Raw genomic sequence first — 21,324 nt, forward strand, 5'->3', positions numbered from 1 at the left:
ATTTGGGGCAGGACATGATGCAAATTATTTTTTACATTTGACTTCTCTTTTATTTATTAGATAGGCTGGCTTTATTAGCCAGATTATGTGATAAAGAAAAGGAAAAGTTGTGTCTATAAAAACTCATTTGGTCCATTCTGTTGACTTCTTGATTGATGTTTAATTAGAGAGAAAAAACACTGTCATCTTTCTGAACACGATGATAGCATGGCATATTTTGCTGACATCTGTATATCTATGTCTGGATATCCATGTAATAATCTTTAGTAGTCTATGGGACAAATTCTGTAAAAATGACAAATTTGGATCTTTCTGAATTTTGTCATATAGGTACAGTAGCAGAAGGAGCTCCTATTATTCCAATTTCTGCTCAGCTGAAATATAATATTGAAGTTGTCTGTGAGTATATCGTTAATAAAATTCCAGTACCTCTAAGAGACTTTACTTCAGAGCCCCGACTTATTGGTAAGGATTTAACCTTTTGGCCTTTAATGGTTGACTCAGTCTTTATGCATTGTTGATTTGCTTTTAAGGACACAGAAGCAATAGTAAATTGAAGTCTTTATGTGCTTTTTTGAATTTTAAAATAGTATTGAGTTTGTGAAAACCAAGGACAACATTCCATTTTGAACTCAGTGGAGTGAGTGAAAGTTTATCTATTAAGATAGATTGATTCTAAGATTGTATTGGCAGTGCTACATTGGTTGGGAACAGACTCCTGAATAAAATAGGAACATTAATTTTTTTATTATGTAATTGAGATTAGACTAATACAGTGTTCTTTATGTGGAGATAATGTTTTAGGCAGAAACAGGACATTAGAATTTCTGTACAAATGATTTCACCATACTTCTGGTGAAGATTTTCATGTTCCTTTTACCTTAAGCTTACAGTACCAAAACTGTAATTACATTAAGTTTGTGGTTCTTGCACACAGTTTGTAGAAAACATCAGCCTTTCTGGGCACTCTTCTTGGCCTCCTGTGTGTTTTCTGGAGAGTGTTCTTTTGAGTGATTCTGAAGCACACTATTTGTTAAGTGTCACTGTTCTTTTTGTAAGAGTTACATAGTCCTAGAATTATTTTGTAGTTTTAAAACTAAATTTTTATTACGTAAGTTGTAATGTAAAAGTATATAAAAGAATTCAGTCCCACAGCACTGATAACATGTATATTTCCAAACCTCTTTTTGTTCATAAAATCACATAAACATATGTGCATGTGTAGTCTTTTTTTTTTTTAACATTTACTTATTTGGCTGTGCCAGGTCTTACTTGTGGCATGTGGGATCTTCATTGCAGCATGCAGGATCTTTAGCTGTAGCGTGTGGACTCTTAGTTGTGGCACATGTGGGATCTAGTTCCCTGACCAGGGATCAAACCTGGGCCCCCTGCATTGGGAGCACGGAGGCTTAGCCACTGCACCACCAGGGAAGTCCCTGTATAGTCTTTTTTAATGACTAAGATTGTACTCTGGAGATTAATTTCATAGCTAATTCTTTTTGTAATTGTATGTGAGGACCAATGTAATAGTTTGCTAGGGCTACCATAACAAAGTATCACATAATGGGTGGCTTAAACAATAGAAATGTATTTCCTCACAGTTATGGAGGCCAGAAGTCAGACATTAAGGTTCTGGCAGATTTGGTTTCTCCAGAAGCCTCTCCTTTTTGGCTTGCAGAGGGCCACATGATGGTTTTTCTCACATGATTTTTCCTCTTTGTGTGTGCATCCCTGGTACCTCTTTGTCCAAATTTCCTGCTTTTATAAGGACACCAGTCAGATTGGTTAGGGGCCCTCACTGATCTCATTTTACCTGAATTACCTCTTTAAACACCCTGTCTGCAAATAGAGTCAGATTCTGAGGTACTGAGTCCAAGGGTTAGGGCTTCAGCATGAATTGTGGGGAAGGAAGCCATAATTCAGCCCAGAACAGTCATCCCTTCACTTAACTGTATACATAAAGGGTATTTATTTGTCTTTTCTTTTGTAACAGTCACATTAGACTCCAAAAGATAGATAAAGCTTAAACATGTCACTTAACTGATCAAGTTATTTTCATTTTTCCAATAGTTAAGAGCACAGTAAGCATTGGAATAATGATATTTCCCCACAAACTCAACTCTGAAGTGTAGATCTTAATTGGCTACTTTTTGTAAAAAAAAAATAGTAAGTTAACTTAAACATCTAATTTAAATAACATGATGAGCCTTATGGTTTCTTTCCTTTCTTCCTTATCCCCTTCCCAGTTATTAGGTCCTTTGATGTCAACAAACCTGGCTGTGAAGTTGATGACCTTAAAGGTGGTGTGGCTGGTGGTAGTATTTTAAAAGGAGTATTAAAGGTGAACTTGATTTTGAACTCTTGTTATCTAGGGGGGAAAAAATGGTAAAAACAAAATCTCAAAATTAACTTTAAAAACACTTATTGTTTTGTTTCCTGTTTTATGTTTTAAGTATGTCTTTAAAGCATATATATCTTCTAGGTAATTGCTAGATAATTTAGTGGTTATTGTGTTTGGCAATCTACCAGTGAGGACTCTTAACCATGTAAATGGTAACTGTGTTGCCCCACATATTTTGATTACTCACTTGCATGTTTCAGGTGGGCCAGGAGATAGAAGTCAGACCTGGTATTGTTTCCAAAGATAGTGAAGGAAAACTCATGTGCAAACCAATCTTTTCCAAAATTGTATCACTTTTCGCGGAACACAATGATCTTCAGTATGCTGCTCCAGGGGGTCTTATTGGTAAGGATTTCACTTACATTCTTTTGATAGTGGCTATTCATGTCACTTTGTGTGAAATGGATTATCTGAGAGTCTGTATCTCTGATTAGATATTTTAACTGAATATGAAGGAGTGGATGGGAGGTATACATGTAGTTGAATTGTTGATTATCATTATAAAATGATTTTTTATGTTTGTTGAAAAATACTTTTAGGGAATTCCTTGGCGGTCCAGTGGTTAGGACTGAATGCTTTCACTGCTGTGGTCCTGGGTTCAATCCCCAGTTGGGGAACTAAGTCCCACAAGTCGTGCGTTGCCACAGGGTGGGGTGGGGAAAAGGGGATACTTTTATATATAAAGAATACATTTTAGTTTCATGAATAAGTTCAGTAACCAGGTTTTTATGATTTAATATTGAATATATTATTATACTCTTTTATTTACACTGTTCTTGGTTGCTTTTTATGTAAATTTTTACAAACGGAAGGTTGCCTATAAATTTGCCTGTTTTCTGTATATGATGTGGGTGCAGTTTTTTGTTCGGTTGGTGTTTTTGTTTGTTTAGGAATAGGGACATTCAGAGAACATTTTCTTGTAACTTTTTATTGCATCAATGTACAAACATAACTTGAAGTAAACATTATAAACTTTGTACTTTTCAATCTTTATTAAAACAATATCTTATTAAATGAAATTTCTTTTGAGGTAAGCAGATATCTCATTTACCTTTATAATTTTTTTCTTTATAATTTAAATCAAGAAGATTTTTTTTAGTCTTGAATTTCTAGCAACACTTTTTCCCATTCTTGTATTTTTAAATAAAGCAGGGATTTTAATTAGGAATTTATGGGATTTTGGTTACGTAGCTGTTACATGGTATGAGTTAACAGGGTTACAATATGTAGAGACTTGTTGTACTGGTTTGACTAACTTTACAAACATTTTAAGAAAAAACAAGTTGGAATATGTAATGTTTATATCATGTATTAGGAGTTGGAACAAAAATTGACCCCACTTTGTGCCGGGCTGACAGAATGGTGGGGCAGGTGCTTGGTGCAGTTGGTGCTTTACCTGAGATCTTCACAGAATTGGAAATTTCCTATTTCCTACTTAGACGACTTCTTGGTGTACGCACAGAAGGAGACAAAAAAGCAGCAAAGGTAAATGAGACAAAGTATGATGTTTCAACCAGTTTTGTTTCATTGTCTTACACAGTGGAATTACAAACAAAGAAAAGGTGTATAATCTGGAAGTTTCTTTGTAGCAACCAGCCATAAACCAAGCCAGAGTTTTGTTTTGTTTTTTAATGGAAAAAAGTGTTTGTGGCACATATTACAAAGACTTAATATTTCTAGAATACACTTCTTTTTAAAAAGTAAGATTTTGTTGGCAAAGATACACAGAAATAAGCACTTTAACCTTTTTTGAGAAAGTATAAATTTGTAATGTATTTAAGTGTGCAGTGTCCCAGCAGTTTCATTTCAGAGTTATTTTAAACAGCAGTAGGAAAATGACATTTTAAAAGGAATCAGATCCATAATACATGTTTTGACATTAAAATATCTGATGATATAATAAGCTTAGGGAGAGAAACAGGTGGCAAAAGAGTGATATAGAATTCTTATATTAACTTTTTAACACTGGGCTTTTTCTAGTAACTAAGTCTTCTTTGTATCTCTTTCTTGCTATCAGATTCTATTCTCCACATTTTCTTTAGGCCTTAGGATTGGTTGATGGGTTGCTTAAAATTTTTACCTTTGTTTCTTGAAAGATTGAGTATCAATCTGTACAGTACTCAAAATTCTGTATGTATGATTGTAAAGTCCTATTTATGTTAGGAAAAAACAATGGTCATGTGAAAGGAATTGTTCTGGATGTGAATTAAGTGCTTATAAAATTTACATGTCAATTTTTTGGAGTTCCTTTAATATTTATATTTCTTACCCTCTGACTTAATGAAACTTGAAGCCCTTAAAAACACTGGTCTGAATTTTGACATGAGACTGTAAGTATAGACAACAGCAGTAGGCAGTGTAACAGTTAATAATTAGGATAGTAGGTGTTATCCAGTTTTATAGCGGCCAGGAAGTTTAAGTACCGAGTTAACATTACATGAATGGAATTAGGCCTTCAGAACCCACTAAACTATGTGTTTTGTTATTGTCTTGCTGCACTTTTCAAGAAATATTGAACTTCTTTTTTCTTTTTTTATTTAAATTAATTAATTAATTTGGTTGCACCGGGTCTTAGTTGTAGCAGCTGGGCTCCTTAGTTGTACCACTTGGGCTCCTTAGTTGTGATATGTGAACTCTTAGTTATGGCATGCATGTGAGATCTAGTTTCCTGACCAGGGATGAAACCTGGGCCTCCTGCATTAGGAGCGGGGAGTCTTATCCATTGCGCCACCAGGGAAGTCCCTGTACATTCTTTTTGCTGCAAGTCTCTTCAAAATTTTAAGAGTTTCATTGACTGATCTATGCTATACTAAGTAGCTTAGAATTAGACCTTGTGTATATTCAGTAAATGCCAAATAACTAACATTTTGTTTTGTTTGGACACATACATAGTTCAAATCCCATTATAATGTAATTTGTGCAGAATTTTTTTCCTTCATAGTTTATTTCTAGCAGTATTTGGTAAATTCTCACTTCATTTTGGAAAGCCGTTCCTTTATTTAAGGATTTTTTTCTTAATTTATTTCCCTAGGTGCAAAAGCTATCTAAGAATGAAGTGCTTATGGTGAACATAGGATCCCTTTCAACAGGAGGAAGAGTTAGTGCAGTAAAGGCTGATTTGGGTAAAATAGTTCTCACTAATCCTGTGTGCACAGAAGTGGGAGAAAAAATAGCCCTTAGCCGAAGAGTTGAGAAACACTGGCGGTAAGTTTGTCAACTTGTCCACCTTTCATTCAAGAGCAACGGCACATTTTCTTCTGGTATATTAGTTCTTAATGATGTTATAGACACGCACAAACACATTTGTCCTTGAATTCAGTGGTTCTCATGGCTTTAATTCTCAGGTGTGTATTTGGATCACTAAAATCTATATTTCCAGCACTGATTTATAAAGTTGCAGTTCACTTTTTTACTCCAGGTATTGCAACTGGCTTTCCTTTAATCTCAGACAGAATCTATATAAAATCAAACAATTCCGAATTAATATTTCCATTTTCTTTGACTTTTTATATATGTACACCATTCATATTATTACATGTGCACATACATAAGCATACACCTTAGTTTTTATGAACCACTGAGTAGGTTGCATAACCTAGAGTTATTAATATTTCAGTGTGTATCTCCTAAGAGTAAGGATATTCTCTTATACAGCTAGTTCAAGACTTTTAATGTTGACAAAATACAAAAACCTGAACTCCTCTTTCTAGTTTTGTCATCTGTCTCACCATTGTACTTCATTGAATTTTTCTTGCTTCACCCCAGGATCACATATTTCATTTCCTTTTCATGTTCCTATAGTCTCTCTAATATGGAACTTTTTTAAACGTTTTTGTCTGAACATGAATTGACATTTGAACAATACAAGCCAGTTAATTCATAGAATCTTCCTCAATTTGAATTTGATATTTTGTCTTATTAGATTCAGGTTATTTATTATAAACCAAAATGCTATATAGTTTGTGCTGTGTCTTTATCAGGAATCTCAAGGGCACAGAATATCTGGCTGCACCTAGATGGTGAGGTTAATTTTGTTCATACAGTCAAGACATCTGATTTTTCTTTTGTAAAGTTTCTCTTTTTATGCTTGCACTAATGAAGTCTATGATGAGAACCCTTAAGACTGCAAATAGCCTGCTTCTCATCAAATTGCCTACCCCTTTGCCACTTGATTTTTCTTGCTTGAATTGTGCTTTGTTCTGGGGATAGCATAACTGTGGTGCTTCTCTACATTTATCATTTGCCATTCCTCTTTTCCTGTTTATTTACTTGTTTACAGTGGGTTATGATCCGTCGCTGTTTGTTTTTATTTTGGTGCTCATAACCCACATTGGCCAGTGGGATTCTGTTCCGCTTCATTCTTTTTTTTTTTTTGCGGTTCGCGGGCCTCTCACTGCTGTGGCCTCTCCCGCTGCGGAGCACAGGCTCCGGACGCGCAGGCTCAGCGGCCATGGCTCACGGGCCCAGCCGCTCCGCGGTATGTGGGATCCTCCCGGACCAGGGCACAAACCCATGTCGCCTGCATCGGCAGGCGTACTCTGTACTGCTGCGCCACCAGGGAAGCCCTCCGCTTCATTCTTGTGTTCGTTTGTGGGATCTTAGTTCCCCAACCAGAGATTGTATCTGGGCCCAGAGCAGTGGAAGTGCTGAGTCTCAGCCACTGGACCACCAGGAATTCCCTGTTCCTATGTTCTTATGACTTCACCCCACCATTTTTCCTTTGTGTATATTCTATAGATTTGTTGTTCTTGTTGTTGGATTACATATAAAAACTTAAACATTAAAACATTTTATTCAAAACTGCTAACAGCTTAACTTCAGTTACATACAGTACCTTACTCTTTTTAAATATTTATTCATGCACTTAATGCTATTGATGTGACAAATGAATTACATATTTGCATATTGTATTTATCATTACTTCTTACATTTGTGTCATTTAGATTCTGTGCACCAGAATTAAATAATACAGGTTTTTATATTTGTGTATTTCCCTTTACCAAGTGAGCATTATATTTTCATAGGTCTTTGTGTTGCTGTGTATTTTTTCAATTCAACTTGAAGGACTTATTTTAGCATTTCTTTAAAAGCAGATATAGTGATAATGAATCACTCAGCTTTTATCTGTGGAAGTCTTCATTTCTTCATTTTGAAAGCAGTTTTTCAAGATAGTGTCCTTGGTTGGTAGTTTTTTTCTTGTAGCACTTTGAATATATCATGCCACTGTCCTTCAGCCTGCAAGTTACCTGCTAAGAAGTCTACTGATAATCTTAAGGAAGTTCCCTTATATGTACTGACTGTCTTTTCTCTTGCAGTTTTAAAAGTCTCTCATTGTCTTTGACTTGGACAGTTAGATCACAGTGTGCCTTGATACACTTCTCTTTGGGTTATCCTAGTTGGAGGGTTTTGAGCTTCTTATATATATTCATGAACTATTACAGTCATTATTTCTTCAAATAAACTCTCTGCCCCTCTCTTTTTTTTTTGCTACTCCCATAATGCATGTGTTGATTCTCTGGATGTCCCATAAGTACTTCAGTTGGTGTTTACTTTTCTTTGTTTTTTCTTTTGCTTCTCAGACTCAATAATTTCAGATGACCTATCTTCAAGATTTGTTGTCTGTTTGCTGATACTGTTCCAATCTGCTGTTTTATTAATCTGTTGAGTTTTTCAATTGTCCTTGCATTTTTCAGCTTTGGAACTTCTATTTAGTTTTTTTTTCTCTTTATTTTTATAAACTCTCTTTGTTTAAATTCTCTTTTTGTTTGTGTATTTCATTATATTTTTAGGTCTCTATTTCTCCTTTAGCTCTTTGGAAGTATTTAAGACAGTTGTTTTAAAGTCCTTCTCAAGTGGGTCCAAGGCCTATGCATCTTTAGGTTTAGTATCCAGGGATTTATTTTGTTCTCTTGCAGGGGCTTTGTTCATGTTTCCCTGTATCTTTGTATACCTGTGATCTTTTATTTAAAATTGGGCATTTGAAAGGAAGGAAAAGAAGCCATCTCTTATAGACTTTGAAGACTGAAGGAAAAAATCTTCACTGATCAACCGAGTGTGACTGTTTATTGTCTTCTCAGGCCTTTCTGGGTATGCATCTTCCCTGGAGCTGTGTTCTTTTGTACAATATTTTCATGTAGACAACTGCTTTATATGTCTTAGTTTCTTCAAGTCTCACCCTTGCTTCTTCTGTGACCTCACTTTACTGTATTTCTCTGCTCATAATCCTTTGTTCCCCAGGCACCCTTAGTCCTTCTGAAGGTTTTACTCACCTGGTCTCACACTCCCACTTTCTGGAGTCTTCAACCTGATGATGCAACCATGCCACAGCTCTCCGGGTACTCAGAGTCAGACAAGACAGAAACTAGTCCCTTGAGCAACCCCCAGACAAACTAGACCTTGGAAAACAAGTTCTGTTCTTTCCCTTCTGTCCCATGGGAGGAACTGGGAATTGGTTGGGTTCCTCTTGGCTATGCTGCACTGGGTGAGCAAAATTACACAAATTTTTTTTCTATCTTGCGTGTGGCTTTTTTTTGTTGTTGGGCATATGCTTGGCTGCTGCAGATCCACAAAACTACTTTTTCAGAATGTTAATTACTTGGTTCTATAGGAGAACAGGTATCTGGAACCTTCAAGTTCCCCATTTTTGCTAACTTTCTTCTTCATTTATATTCTTTAGAATTGTATTTTTTACCCATGTTTAGGTGGGTTTTGTTCTAGAAAGTGAAGTTGTGGTATCAATCCAGTCTGGTTGTTGACTAGAAGGGCCTTTGATCCCTCTGCTATTGAGAGTAATTTGTTTATAGACTACCTATTTTAGTTCTTCACTTCTTTCTCTTATTTCCCTTTAAAGCCATTATGATATGTTGAGATGCTGTGAAAGAGGCATTTTTCAAGGAAAAAAGAATTGATAATGCGTTGGGTTTCTTTTGTTGTTGTTGTTTTTAATTTAAGTTGATGTGTTTTGTCTATTGGCATTGTTCATTGGGGGAACTGAGATGCTCTTGTTTGCTGATTCTGAATGGATAGGTATATTTTTTTAGAGAAACATGAGCATATGTGTGACAGAAACTTCTTGTTTGCTTTTCTTGTCATTCCTGATGGCGAAAATCCATGTGTCCGATTCTAGGAATCTAAGAAGGTAACATACAGACTTTTTTTAATAGAACATGTTATGGGAACAAGTTTGAATTTAGAGGAGAGTGTAGTAAAATTAGATATATCAACATTTTATAGTAATGCTAATGAAATGGATTTAAAATTCATGATTTCTTTTATTTTCATTTTTCAGTTTAATTGGTTGGGGTCAGATAAGAAGAGGAGTAACCATCAAGCCAACAGTAGATGATGATTGAAGATTATCAGTTAAATAATACATTTGGATGAAGTTAGAATTTCTCTTAGCAGCCTAGTGGTATAATTTCAGAGCAATACTGGGGATACAGTTCATTACATTAGTAGAAACCGTAAGGTTGTTTTCATTTTCTTCTGATAAAAATTAGCCTCTACTACTAAAATAAATAATAGTGTCTATAACAGATGTCAGAATTGGCATGTTGATGGATTTAATCCACATTTTAGCAGTAATTGATCATTAAACTGTCACATTTGTGCATCGATTCAGGTTTGAAATGAAACTGCTGTTACAACCAGCCTTTTCTGTAGCATACATACATACCACTGACCCTGTTTGAAATAAAGTTTTTCTCTTATTTTTTCATGATTTGTCTATGAGTATTTCTGGGCCTGAAGGGTGGTTGTACCAGTCAAAACCTGAAGATACAAAGTCTCCTTCAAAACTAGGTTTCCTTTTTATGCCATATTTTATTTTGCTTTCTCTTTAAAACTTAGAACAAAAATTAACAGCTTCAAATTAAATTGTCCTTTTAGAGCATAGGTGCTCATTTACATGCACAAACCTTTCCCTCCCTTTACTGTGTTCCTAGACTGAAACATAGGAAGCTTAAACCAATTTTATGTTTTATCTTAACTGTTCAGTTTATATAATTATAACATGGATTCTAATACTAGTCTTTTGTTTTCTATCAAGTAGCAAGTATTTTTCTTTCTTAAAATACTCACTAGAAGTTACTGATTATCAAAATTGACATATTGATGATTTTAATCTACATTTGAAAAAAATAAAAATAAGCGGTTTGCCAAAAATAAAAATAAGCGGTTTGCCAAAGGAAGTGTTTAATCTGTTTTTCTTACCCCACATACATTGAATTGACTTGATCACTAACCAGTTATGTTTAAAAAGTAATAATTTGAGATATCATAGCCTGAGAGGCTTAACTATTTTCCAATATTGAGTATATTATTTTTAGAAAAGCATAAACACAGTATTAACATTTAGGCTCTTGGGGCAGATAGGTCATAAATTTAAGAGCAAAAACAGTTTCATCTCCCGGAAAATTGCATTCAAGTCTAAAGTTTTGCGTGTGATTTCAGTAGTCTCACAGAGCCACTGGAGTCCTTTCATAAATTCATATTAAAAATTGCTACAATCTAACCTGTGCCTGCAAAAAAACCCCACTACTACACATTTATTGCATGCTTTGCTTGTGCTTTGCACTGTCCCATTTTATATATAGTAATTTGTCACAAAGTTCCACTGAGCTGGGTACAGGTATCACTATTTTACCATTGAAGAAACAGGCATAAGGAAGATAAGAAATTTGCCCAAGTCTCACAGCTAGCAAGTAAAGGATTGGAAGTCAAACATGAATAATCTGGCTCCACAGTTTATACCCTTAACCATGAAATTACATGCCTCTTTTGGAAGGTGTATTTTCCAGTTGTTGGGTGCCGTGGTTTATATTTGACAGTGAGATAAACTTTTGTAAATTTGTCATTCAAGAGCTTTTCATTTTTTAAGACTTCTTTTTTCCTCTGCTCCTTTTATTACTTGTTCTCTTACTGTTTTTACCTGCTTATTATAACATGCTTATTCTGTTACTGTTAAGAGTAAGTGCAGATAAAGTAGACTTAAGTGCATCTTTCAACATAAGGAAGTAAATGTCTAATACTGTTTTTGGCTAGTATAATTTACTGGCTATTAGTATAGCTGTGCCAGCATAATTTTATTATCTACCTAGCATATCATTTAATATTTGACCTTTGCTTTCAACAGTAATTTTAGCCAGAAGTAAAGTGTTTGGGAATTTTATTTTCATAGAAGATCAGAGAATATTTACATTTGTGTGAGCACGGGATACAATGAACAAAAGCACTTTTAAGTTTGGTTTCTACAGCATAACTAGGATATAGCCTATGGTTTTTTATTCGTTCATTAACAACAAATCAAAGACATGCTACAGATCATAAGCTCCGTATTTAAAGTAGTACTTAGCTGGCAGTAAGATCATTGAGAGAATATGTAGAGCTTTTTTAAAAAATAATCTTTCCTCAAAATGTAATAATTCTTCTAAAGTTAGTTTTGTATGAATTATTTTTGTGTGAAAAATTCATGTAGTTGAAGCATGGGAAGCAAAAGGTCCACTGCTCATTCTGTAATTATTTGTGGCCATGGAAGACCAGTTTTGAAAAATGAAATGAGTTGGAAGCAGGTAGTGATTTCAAAGGCTAATCATGAGGGGAGAAAAAAATAGTAGCTTTCCCTACCATTTCTCCTTTAATATCTCTGAAAAGTCATGAATGGTGAAAAATGTTACTTTGGATGATGATTTCTTCTGTATTTGTTGTTTGCCTGATAAAAGTACAGCAGACTTTTAGGGCTCATACAGGTAACAAGTGAGCAAAAGGCCCCAAAACAAAAAATTAAGTAAAAGAAAATAGTAACAGATGAAGGATATTTTTACTTGTGATGGTAGCAATGGTGATAATAATTTGGATTCTAAACATCCAAGATAAAATTTCACCTAGATGGGCTTCTTTATTACTTTGCTGTTAAATGATACAACGTAAGTCTAAAACACTGTAGATTTTAGTACTAGGAGTGAAAAAAGTAAAGTTAAGAAGTTTATATACTCTCATCAACCTACCTCTCACTCTACACTCAGAGTGGCAGTTTTAAAAATGCTTGTTCATATGTGTGCCTATTCTACAGTTAATATTTCTGTTCTTTTACAGAAAATGATCGTATTAGCTAAAGAACTTTAGACATCTGTTTATGCAGATGTATTAATTGAATGTCCTTTCACTGTTCAGAGAACACAGTCTTCAAAGTAAATCTTCCTGGAAAAATGTGCTTTGTAGAATGGAAAACTAAATGTACTTCATGTAGAATTTTGAAGTATCGAGAGGAGGGAAGAGTTGAGGAGTAATGTTTGTAAATGAAATAATTATTTAGACAAGTCAGATTGTTTGCTCTTTTTTCTAGTTGAGGATTTTCATCTATTAGTATGAATTTTTCTTTTTTTCAGTTAATTTTTTAAATTAGGCATGCTGACTTAGAATGAACTGAAGAAGTATTCTCTCTTCAACATTTTGGATGAATTTGTGCAGAACTGATATTTTTGCTAAAGTGAAGGAAGTCAGTCAAAGCCATAAAATCCATCTGAGTTCTTTTTTTTTCATATTTATGGAAATATTTTTACCTGCAATTTATTTTTTTAAAAATTATTTATTTATTTTTGGCTGCGTTGTGTCTTCATTGCTGTGTGCAGGCTTTCTCTAGTTGTGGCGAGTGGGGGCTGCTCTTCCTTGCAGTGCGCGGGCTTCATTGTGGTGGCTACTCTTGTTGGGGAGCACGGGCTCTAGGCATGCAGGCTTCAGTAGTTGTGACACACAGGCTTTAGTAGTTGTGGCACATGGGCTTAGTTGCTCGACGGCATGTGGGATCTTCCCAGACCGGGGCTTGAACCCGTGTCCCCTGCATTGGCAGGCAGATTCTTAACCACTGTGCCACCAGGGAAGCCCTTACCTGCAATTTAAATTCCTTTCTTTAGTGTAAGCTATTCATGAGTGAGTTACGGTAGTTTCTGTCTCAAAAATTTGTTCATTTCATGTAAGTTCTGGATTTTTTGGTAGAAGTTACTCATGAGATTCCATTATCTTCTGGCTACACTTGAGTCTGTAGTGTTATAACTAGTTTCATCCCTGATACTGGTAATTTGAGCCTTTTTTTTTTTTTCCTACTCAGCTAGACTAAAGGTTTATGAATTTATTCATCTTATCAAAGAACCAGCTTTGGCTTTTTTCTTTATTGTTTTCCTTTTTCAGTGTTCATCTCTGCACTTAAAAAATATTTTATCCATTTCCTTTTTCTAAATCTGATTTACTCTTCTCTTTTCCTCAGTTGGAAGCTTAGTTTTCTCCCTAACACACCGTTTAGTATTATACATTTCCCTCTATGTACTAATTAAGTTACATCCCACAAATGTGAAAAGTTCTATTTTCATATTTAATTTATATAAAATTTTTCCTTTGTAACTTTCTCTTTGATCCATGAGTATTTAGAAGTATTTGATTAGTTCTCAAATATTTGGGATTTTTCCAGATATCTTTCTGTTACCGGTATCTAATTTAATTTCCTTGTAGCTCAAGAAAGTACATTTTGTTTTTATTTTTAAACTTTGTTAAGGTTTGTTTTGTGGCCTAGAATATGGTATATTTTGAATATTTTATATGCGCTTGAAAAGTACATGTTTAGTGCTGTTAGACAGGAATGCTTTTGATGGAGGGTGGAGGGAATAAAAAGTGCTCACTGAACTGAGAAGGCATCCTGAGAACTAAAAATGAGACAGACAGCTTCATATAATTAATGGTTCAGTTTATTACAGGGTAACCTAGCGGGTGGGACCTGAATCAGACAGTGGTCCATAAACATTTGCAGCTGCACTCTACACTATCGAGGGGCCATTAGGACAGTTTTATAGTTAATCTAGGGTATCGGGGTACATGCTTAGAAACAGGATGTGCAACCCTAAGTCAAGGTTTACAGTTGGGTAACTAGTCTGGTGTGTGCTGGGAATATGTCAGCAAAGGTCTTCATCATTGTATCCAAGCCATTGTAAACAATATCAATTAACTAAAGCCCCTGACAACAGAAGTGATTTACTGAACCATACTGGGTAGGTTGAGCGAAAGACAGGAGTAATGGTATGGGCCTAAGATGGTATCACTTCTACTAAAAACCTTAATACTTCTTTAACTGTCAATTAGGTCAAAATGACAGTGCTTCATAGGTCTGTATCCTTACAGATATTTTACCTACTTGTTTATTAGTTTTTGAGAGGAATATTGAAGTCTCCAGTTCTATTTGTATATTTGTGTCTCTCCTTTAATACCTATGAAGCTTTTTAAAGATAACTTTATTGAAATACAGTTAACATACCATATAGTTCACCCATTTAAATTATACAAAACAGTGGTGTTTTAGTGTATTCACACCTATGTGAACAGTCACCACAATCAATTTTAGAGCATTTCCGTACCTCAAATATACTGTATTCTTTAGTATTACCCACCATTCCTCTCTCTGTATATCATGCACCCTTGACAAGCCCTAAACACCATTAATTTACTTTCTGTCTGTAGATTTCCCTGCTTTGGACATTTCATGTGAATGGAATCATAATCTGGTCTTTTGTGCATCTTCACATAGCATGTTTCCATCCTTTGTTGCTGTTATAGCATGGACCTTCATCTATACGATTTCATTTTTTATGGGCAAACATTCCATTGTATGACTGTACCACGCTGTGTTATCCATTTGCCAGTTGATAGACACTTGGTTTACACTTTTTGACTTATAAATAATGATGCTATAAGCATTCATGTACATGTCTTTGAATGGATATATGTTTTAATTTCTGTTGGGTATACACCAAGAAGTGGAACTGCTTGATCATATAATTATGTTTAATCATTTGAGGAACTGAGATTTTTTTCCAAAGTACCTGTACCATTTTACATTTCCACCAGTGATATATGAGAATTCTGATTTCCATACCCTCATCACACTTTTTCATACTTCACTGTTTTATTCTACTGATCCTAGTAAGTGAGAAGTGATAGCTTATTGTGGTCCTGACTTGAATCATACGACTGAAGATTATTTGCTCTTTTTTTTAATTGATTAATTCGTCTTGCTGAGTTGTAAGAGTTATTTATATACTCTGGATACAAGTGCTTTATCAGATGTCATTTGCAATATTTTCTCTTATGGGTTGATTTCATTGTTTTGATAGTGTCCTTAGAAGCATATTTTTTCCTTTTTTTCTTCTAGTGTTATTGAGATATAATTGGTATACAGCACTGTGTAAGTTTAACATGTACAGCTTAATGATTTGACTTACATATACCATGTAATGTTTACCACAAGAAGTTCAGTGAATATTCATCATCTCTTATAGATACAAAATTAAAGAAATAGAAAAAACATTTTTCCTTGTGATGAAAACTCAACAACTTTCTTGTATAACATACAGCAATTTTAATTATTTTTATCATTTTGTGCATTTCATCCCTAGTACTTATTTATCTTAAAAATGTTTGTACCTTTTGACCACCTTCAATGAGTTCTTGCTCCTCCCACCCCATCTCTGGTAACCAAAAATCTGCTCTCTTTTTCTGTGACTTTGTTTTTTTTGTTGTTGGTTTATTTTTGAAATATAATTGACCTACAATATTGTGTTAGTTCCTGTTAGACAACATAGTGATTCGATACTTGTATACAAGTCCATTCTTTCTCCATTGTATAGTCCTGGATTTTTTGTTCAATAGAAATAAAATAGAGTTTTGTATATTGATCTTGTATTCTGCAACCTTGGTGAACTCATATATGAATTCTAATAGATTTTTTAGTGGATTCCTTAAGATTTTCTAACTATAAGATCATGTCATCTTCTAATAAAGTTTTACTTCTTCCTTTCCAGTATGGATGCCTTTTTTCTTGTCTGATTTCTAGAACTTTCTCTTGCCTAGCCACCTAGAAATTCCAGTACAATTTTGAATAGTGGTGAGAGTAAATATTATTTTCTTACACTTAAGAGAACATTATCCAGTATTTTGCCATTAAGTATAATGATTTTGTTGTCTTTTGGTAGGTGTTCTTTATCAAATTTAGGAAGTTCCTTTTTATTCTTTGCTGAGTGTTTCTATTGTGAAAAGGTTTGCATTTTATGTTTTTTTCTGCATCTGTTCAGTTCATCATGTGACGTTTGCTGTTTATTCTGTTGATATTATATATTATATTGATTGAATTAAGATTATATAGTTGACCCTTGAACAACATGGGTTTGAACTGTGCAGATTCACTTATATGCAGATTTTTATCAATAAATATATAGTCAGCCCTCCATATTCACAGGTTTTGAAACCCATGGATGCAGAGGACTGATTGTACTACATCATTTCTGTAAGGGACTTAAGCACCCAAGATTTGGGAATATGCAGGGGCTCCTGGAACCAGTCCCCCTTTGATACTGAGGTATCACTATTCATTTTCTGCAGCTATCATATAAAGTACCACAGATGAGGTATCTTAACAGAAATTTATTCCCTCATAGGTATGGAGGCCAGAAGTCTGAAATCATGTGTTGGCAGATTTCGTTTCTCCTAAGGCCTCTGCTTGGCTTGCAGAGGGCCACATGATGCTTTCTCCTCAGATCTTTCCTCTGTGTGTGTACCTCCCCGATATCTCTTTATTTTTGTAAATTTCCTCTTATAAGAACACTACACTGGTTTAGGGCCCACCCAATGACCTCGATTTGCTTTAATTGCCTCCTTAAAGGCCTATCTCCAAATTCAGTACTATTCTGCGTTTGGGGGATGGGGACACAATTTACCCCAGAACAATATGGTATGTTGTATTGATTAAATGTCATATTTTGATTCATATTTTGAGGTATTGATTTGTCATTTTCTTGTGATATCTTTGGCTTTCTTGTTACTGTAATGCTGGTATTGTGCTATGAATTTTGAACTGTTTCCTACTCATTTTTTGGTAAAAGTTTAAGGAGGGTTTGTGTAATGTTCCCATTTTCATTTGTTGTAGTCGTGAGCTCTGTTTTTTTGTCAGTCTGCCTAAATTTTTGTCAATTTTATTATCTTTTCAAGAACCAACTTTTGATTTCATTGCTTTTCTCTGTTGTTTCTTCTCTACTGTTACTTTCTTTGTGCTACCAGCTTTTGGAACCTCTGCCTTTTTTATTCCCTAAGGTGTAAAGTTAGATTATTGATTTGAGACTTTTTTTAAAATTTAGGCTTTTACCGCTGTAAATTTCCCCTGATCCCTAGCAACCAGTGATCTTCTCTTTGTCTCCATACTTTTGCCTTTTCCAGTGTGTCTTAGCGTTGGAATCACACAGAATGTATCCTTTTCAGATTGACTTCTTTTACTTAGTGCTTCTATTTCACTTTCCTCCCTGTCTTTTCATGGCTTGGTAGTTCATTTCACTGTAGCACTGAATAATATTCCATTGTCTGGGTGTACCACAGTTTATACTAAAGTATGCTTATATAAAGATTATCCCTATTCTGTTGTCTGTTGCTTTCTGAAAGTGTACTTTTTTTTTTTTTTTTTTTTTGCGGTACACGGGCCTCTCACTGTTGCGGCCCCTCCCGCCGCGGAGCACAGGCTCCGGACGCGCAGGCTCAGCGGCCATCGGCTCACGGGGCCCAGCCGCTCCGCGGCATGTGGGATCTTCCCAGACCGGGGCACGAACCCGTGTCCCCTGCATCGGCAGGCAGACTCTCAACCGCTGCGCCACCAGGGAAGCCCTGAAAGTGTACTTTTATAAATACAAATTCTTTTATGAAAATTAAAAGAAGAAATAAATTAGACAAGAGTCATTGTTTTTTCAAAAGATGTCATACCTTTTCAAGAGCTCTTATGGCAAGAACTGTTAACTTTTAATCATACAAAGTAAGTCTGTATTACATGGTTTATATATTATATAGACCGATGCTACTGGAACTATGATTTTTGGAGGGATGTAATCTATGAACAGTTTTTCTGACCCATCTATGACAAGATAGTACAAAAATTGAGACTAAGAGCTTAGAAACTTTTATAGCTATTGACGAAGTATTTTTCCTGTCTGAATCTAATTCCCTTCACTTTTAATTTATTTTTATAATATTTTACAAAAGCATCAGCCTACAGTAGGTTGGTAAATTAAAAATTAAAGGTAATTCTTTACTGCAGAAAACTTGAGCAGCACTGATAAAGGGTACATTCTCTGGCTTCAAGTGGTATCATTTGATATGAATAATTGGTAAAAACATAGCAATGTCCTGACCCTGTATCAAAATTTAAGAATACACCAAAATACTTAACTAGTTAGAGAAGAAACAAAAATGAAAATAATGAACTAGTTAGAACCAACAGTTAAAAAAAAAAAGTGGGATTTATCAAAATTTCTGTTTTAAAGCTGAGATTGATCAAAGTTTCTGTTTTAAAGCTGAAGTGCTTGGATAAAGAACTAATAATTTAGTATGCAAGTGATGTACCTCTATTAAAAACACTGCCAAATATGTTAATAAATACACAGTTTAGATAGGTAGAAATGAAGAACTCTGTTTTTCCCTCATAAATCGATTCATGATTGGGGAATAGTTAAAGGTTGATAAGCAGCCATGTTAAACTTAATATCAGCTTTTTAATTTACATCTCCAGGACAGCTGTAAAAAAAGCTATCACACATCAGCCATCAGAAAGGGTGAAAGAGAACAAGGGTCTGTGCATGCAATTATTTGAAAGGCAAGACCCTGAAAAGACACATAATAGCTTGTTCTGCATTCTATTAGAACTTTGTTTTGTGATGATGAATCAGATAGTATCTTAGGAGACTGGGAAATGTGACTTTTACTTGCAAAGCCGTGTGTCCAACTACAATTCTGTTAAAATTATAGATAAAATTGTGGAGAGAAAAGATGTTGGACAATTAGCAGTCTTCTATAAATGACAAAAGATAAATGCATAGAAAAGAGTGAAAAGAAAATATAAAACAAATTTATAAAAGACAGCCAAGAAAAATAATCAAGGATACTAAACATTAATATTTTAAAAGAATGTAAAAAATTGACTAATTGCTTGCATCACTGATGGGTAAATATAGAATTCATAAAGAATAATAGTCATAAAAGAGAAAATGATATATTTGATAAAGATTGAAAAACATGTATATTTTGAATCACTTTATAAATATACATTTTAAAATTCACAAATAGGCCATTTAAAAATAAAATCTGTAGGGCTTCCCTGGTGGCACAGTGGTTATGAATCCACCTGCCAATGCAGAGGACATGGGTTTGAGCCCTGGTCCAGGAATATCCCACGTGCCGCAGAGCAACTAGGCCCGTGTGCCACAACTACTGAACCCATGCCTCTGTGCTCCACAACAAGAGAAGCCACCGCAATGAGAAGCCCACGCACCGCAACAGAGAGTAGCCCCTGCTCCCCGCAACTAAAGAAAGCCTGCATGCAGCAATGAAGACCTAATGTAGCCAAAATAAATTTATTTAAAAAAATAAACTATATGGAGTTCCTAATGGAATCAAGAAATGAAAATGAAATAAAAATTGATGAATCCTCTACCACAAATACATGCACACAAAGTAGGCTTTATAGCAGAACTTTGCCCAGCTTATAAGAAAACAGTATCTTGTCCTAAATATTCAGATAGTAATTTAAAAGGGAATTACACCCAACCCATGTAAGAAGTTAACCTTTGAGATAACCTTGTTATCAAAATGAGATCTTACACATGAAAAGACAATTAACCAACCATTACTTAAAAACACGAACATGAAAATAGTAGGTGACTTCATTGGAGCAATCAAAGAGTTATGACTGAGTAGAATTCATCATAGCGAAGGGAATAGCTTAACTTTAGTAAAAACTTATAGCAGATCTATATGAACAGAGTAAAGGAGGGAAAGTATGATAATTCAACATTCATTCGTAATAAAAAATTCTTAGCAAGATAGGAATAGAGAGAAATTTCTTTGTTGTGATGTTTAGCTGCCAAAAACTTGTGAAATGTTAGCTACCAGATACATTGTGAAACGTTCACAATGGTAAAACTTTAGGAGTTTGCTCATTCTATACAATTCTAATTTCATTTCTTTCATATAAAGTAATACTTGTTTTAAAATACACTTTAGAAACCAACTCATTCCTAACAGTAACATAATAAGATAACTGAGCAGTAAGCCTAAATAAAGATCTTGGTGATTTTTATGAAAAGAAATTGGAAAGTATGTTTAAAATATATGTAAGAAAGGCAGTTTGGAATGATAGATCAAGTTCACTTGTGGAAAGGCTCAATTAAGTCTATAATTGTATTACTGCAGTATAAATTCCGTTAGCATATCTTGTGATGTTTGAAATTTTAAATTTTAGATTTATGTTTCCATTTCTAGGACTAAGGAGAACCATTTTGAAAACAGAGATTAAAACTGGGGGGCGGAGAGATAGGGAAGCGATTAACCTAACAAAATAAAAACTTATAAAAAAGCTACAGTAATTTTTATTTATTTTATTTATTTTTTTTTTTTGTGGTACGCAGGCCTCTCACTGTTGTGGCCTCTCCCGTTGCGGAGCACAGGCTCCGGACGCGCAGGCTCAGCGGCCATGGCTCACGGGCCCAGTTGCTCCGAGGCATGTGGGATCTTCCCGGACCGGGGCACGAACCCGTGTCCCCTGCATCGGCAGGCGGACTCTCAACCACTGCGCCACCAGGGAAGCCCTACAGTAATTTTTAAAGTATGGCTTTTATGTAGGGACAAATGAATATATCAGTATACCAGAGGAGAAGCATAGCGACATTTTCATGCAACTATAAATACATACTACTGTGATAGAGTTGGCACCACACATAGTGAAAGGGTATAGTATTCAACAAATGATGCTGAAGCAAGTGGCTTTCCATATAGAAAGAAATGAAAATAAAGTCTTCATGTACACAAATGGATTAAAGAATTAAGTGACAATAAAATTTACTAGAAGATAA

At 34.9% G+C, this 21,324-nt stretch overlaps 1 protein-coding gene across 8 annotated transcripts in view; it reads left to right on the forward strand.

Annotated features, from left to right (window-relative positions):
• The window catches only part of LOC117310587 (eukaryotic translation initiation factor 2 subunit 3-like), a 44,720-nt gene that overhangs the window by 12,618 nt on the left and 10,778 nt on the right, over nt 1-21,324 (forward strand). For 6 of the 8 annotated variants that reach the window (XR_012329470.1, XM_033850281.2, XM_033850282.2 and 3 more), the window contains exons 7-11: nt 331-465; nt 2,247-2,341; nt 2,602-2,746; nt 3,717-3,886; nt 5,433-5,605. Coding sequence is in view for 7 of the 8 variants with exons in the window: in XM_033850281.2 (XP_033706172.1) it covers nt 331-465; nt 2,247-2,341; nt 2,602-2,746; nt 3,717-3,886; nt 5,433-5,605 (718 nt within the window). In the remaining variant the exon portion in view is untranslated. Of the gene's footprint in view, nt 1-330; nt 466-2,246; nt 2,342-2,601; nt 2,747-3,716; nt 3,887-5,432; nt 5,606-9,689; nt 10,119-21,324 lie in introns of those variants that run through there. The other 2 variants (XM_033850285.2, XM_073799767.1) reach the window with 2 other exon arrangements.

Source organism: Tursiops truncatus, assembly GCF_011762595.2.
Source record: "Tursiops truncatus isolate mTurTru1 chromosome Y unlocalized genomic scaffold, mTurTru1.mat.Y SUPER_Y_unloc_1, whole genome shotgun sequence".
In the NCBI taxonomy this organism is placed as follows: domain Eukaryota; kingdom Metazoa; phylum Chordata; class Mammalia; order Artiodactyla; family Delphinidae; genus Tursiops; species Tursiops truncatus.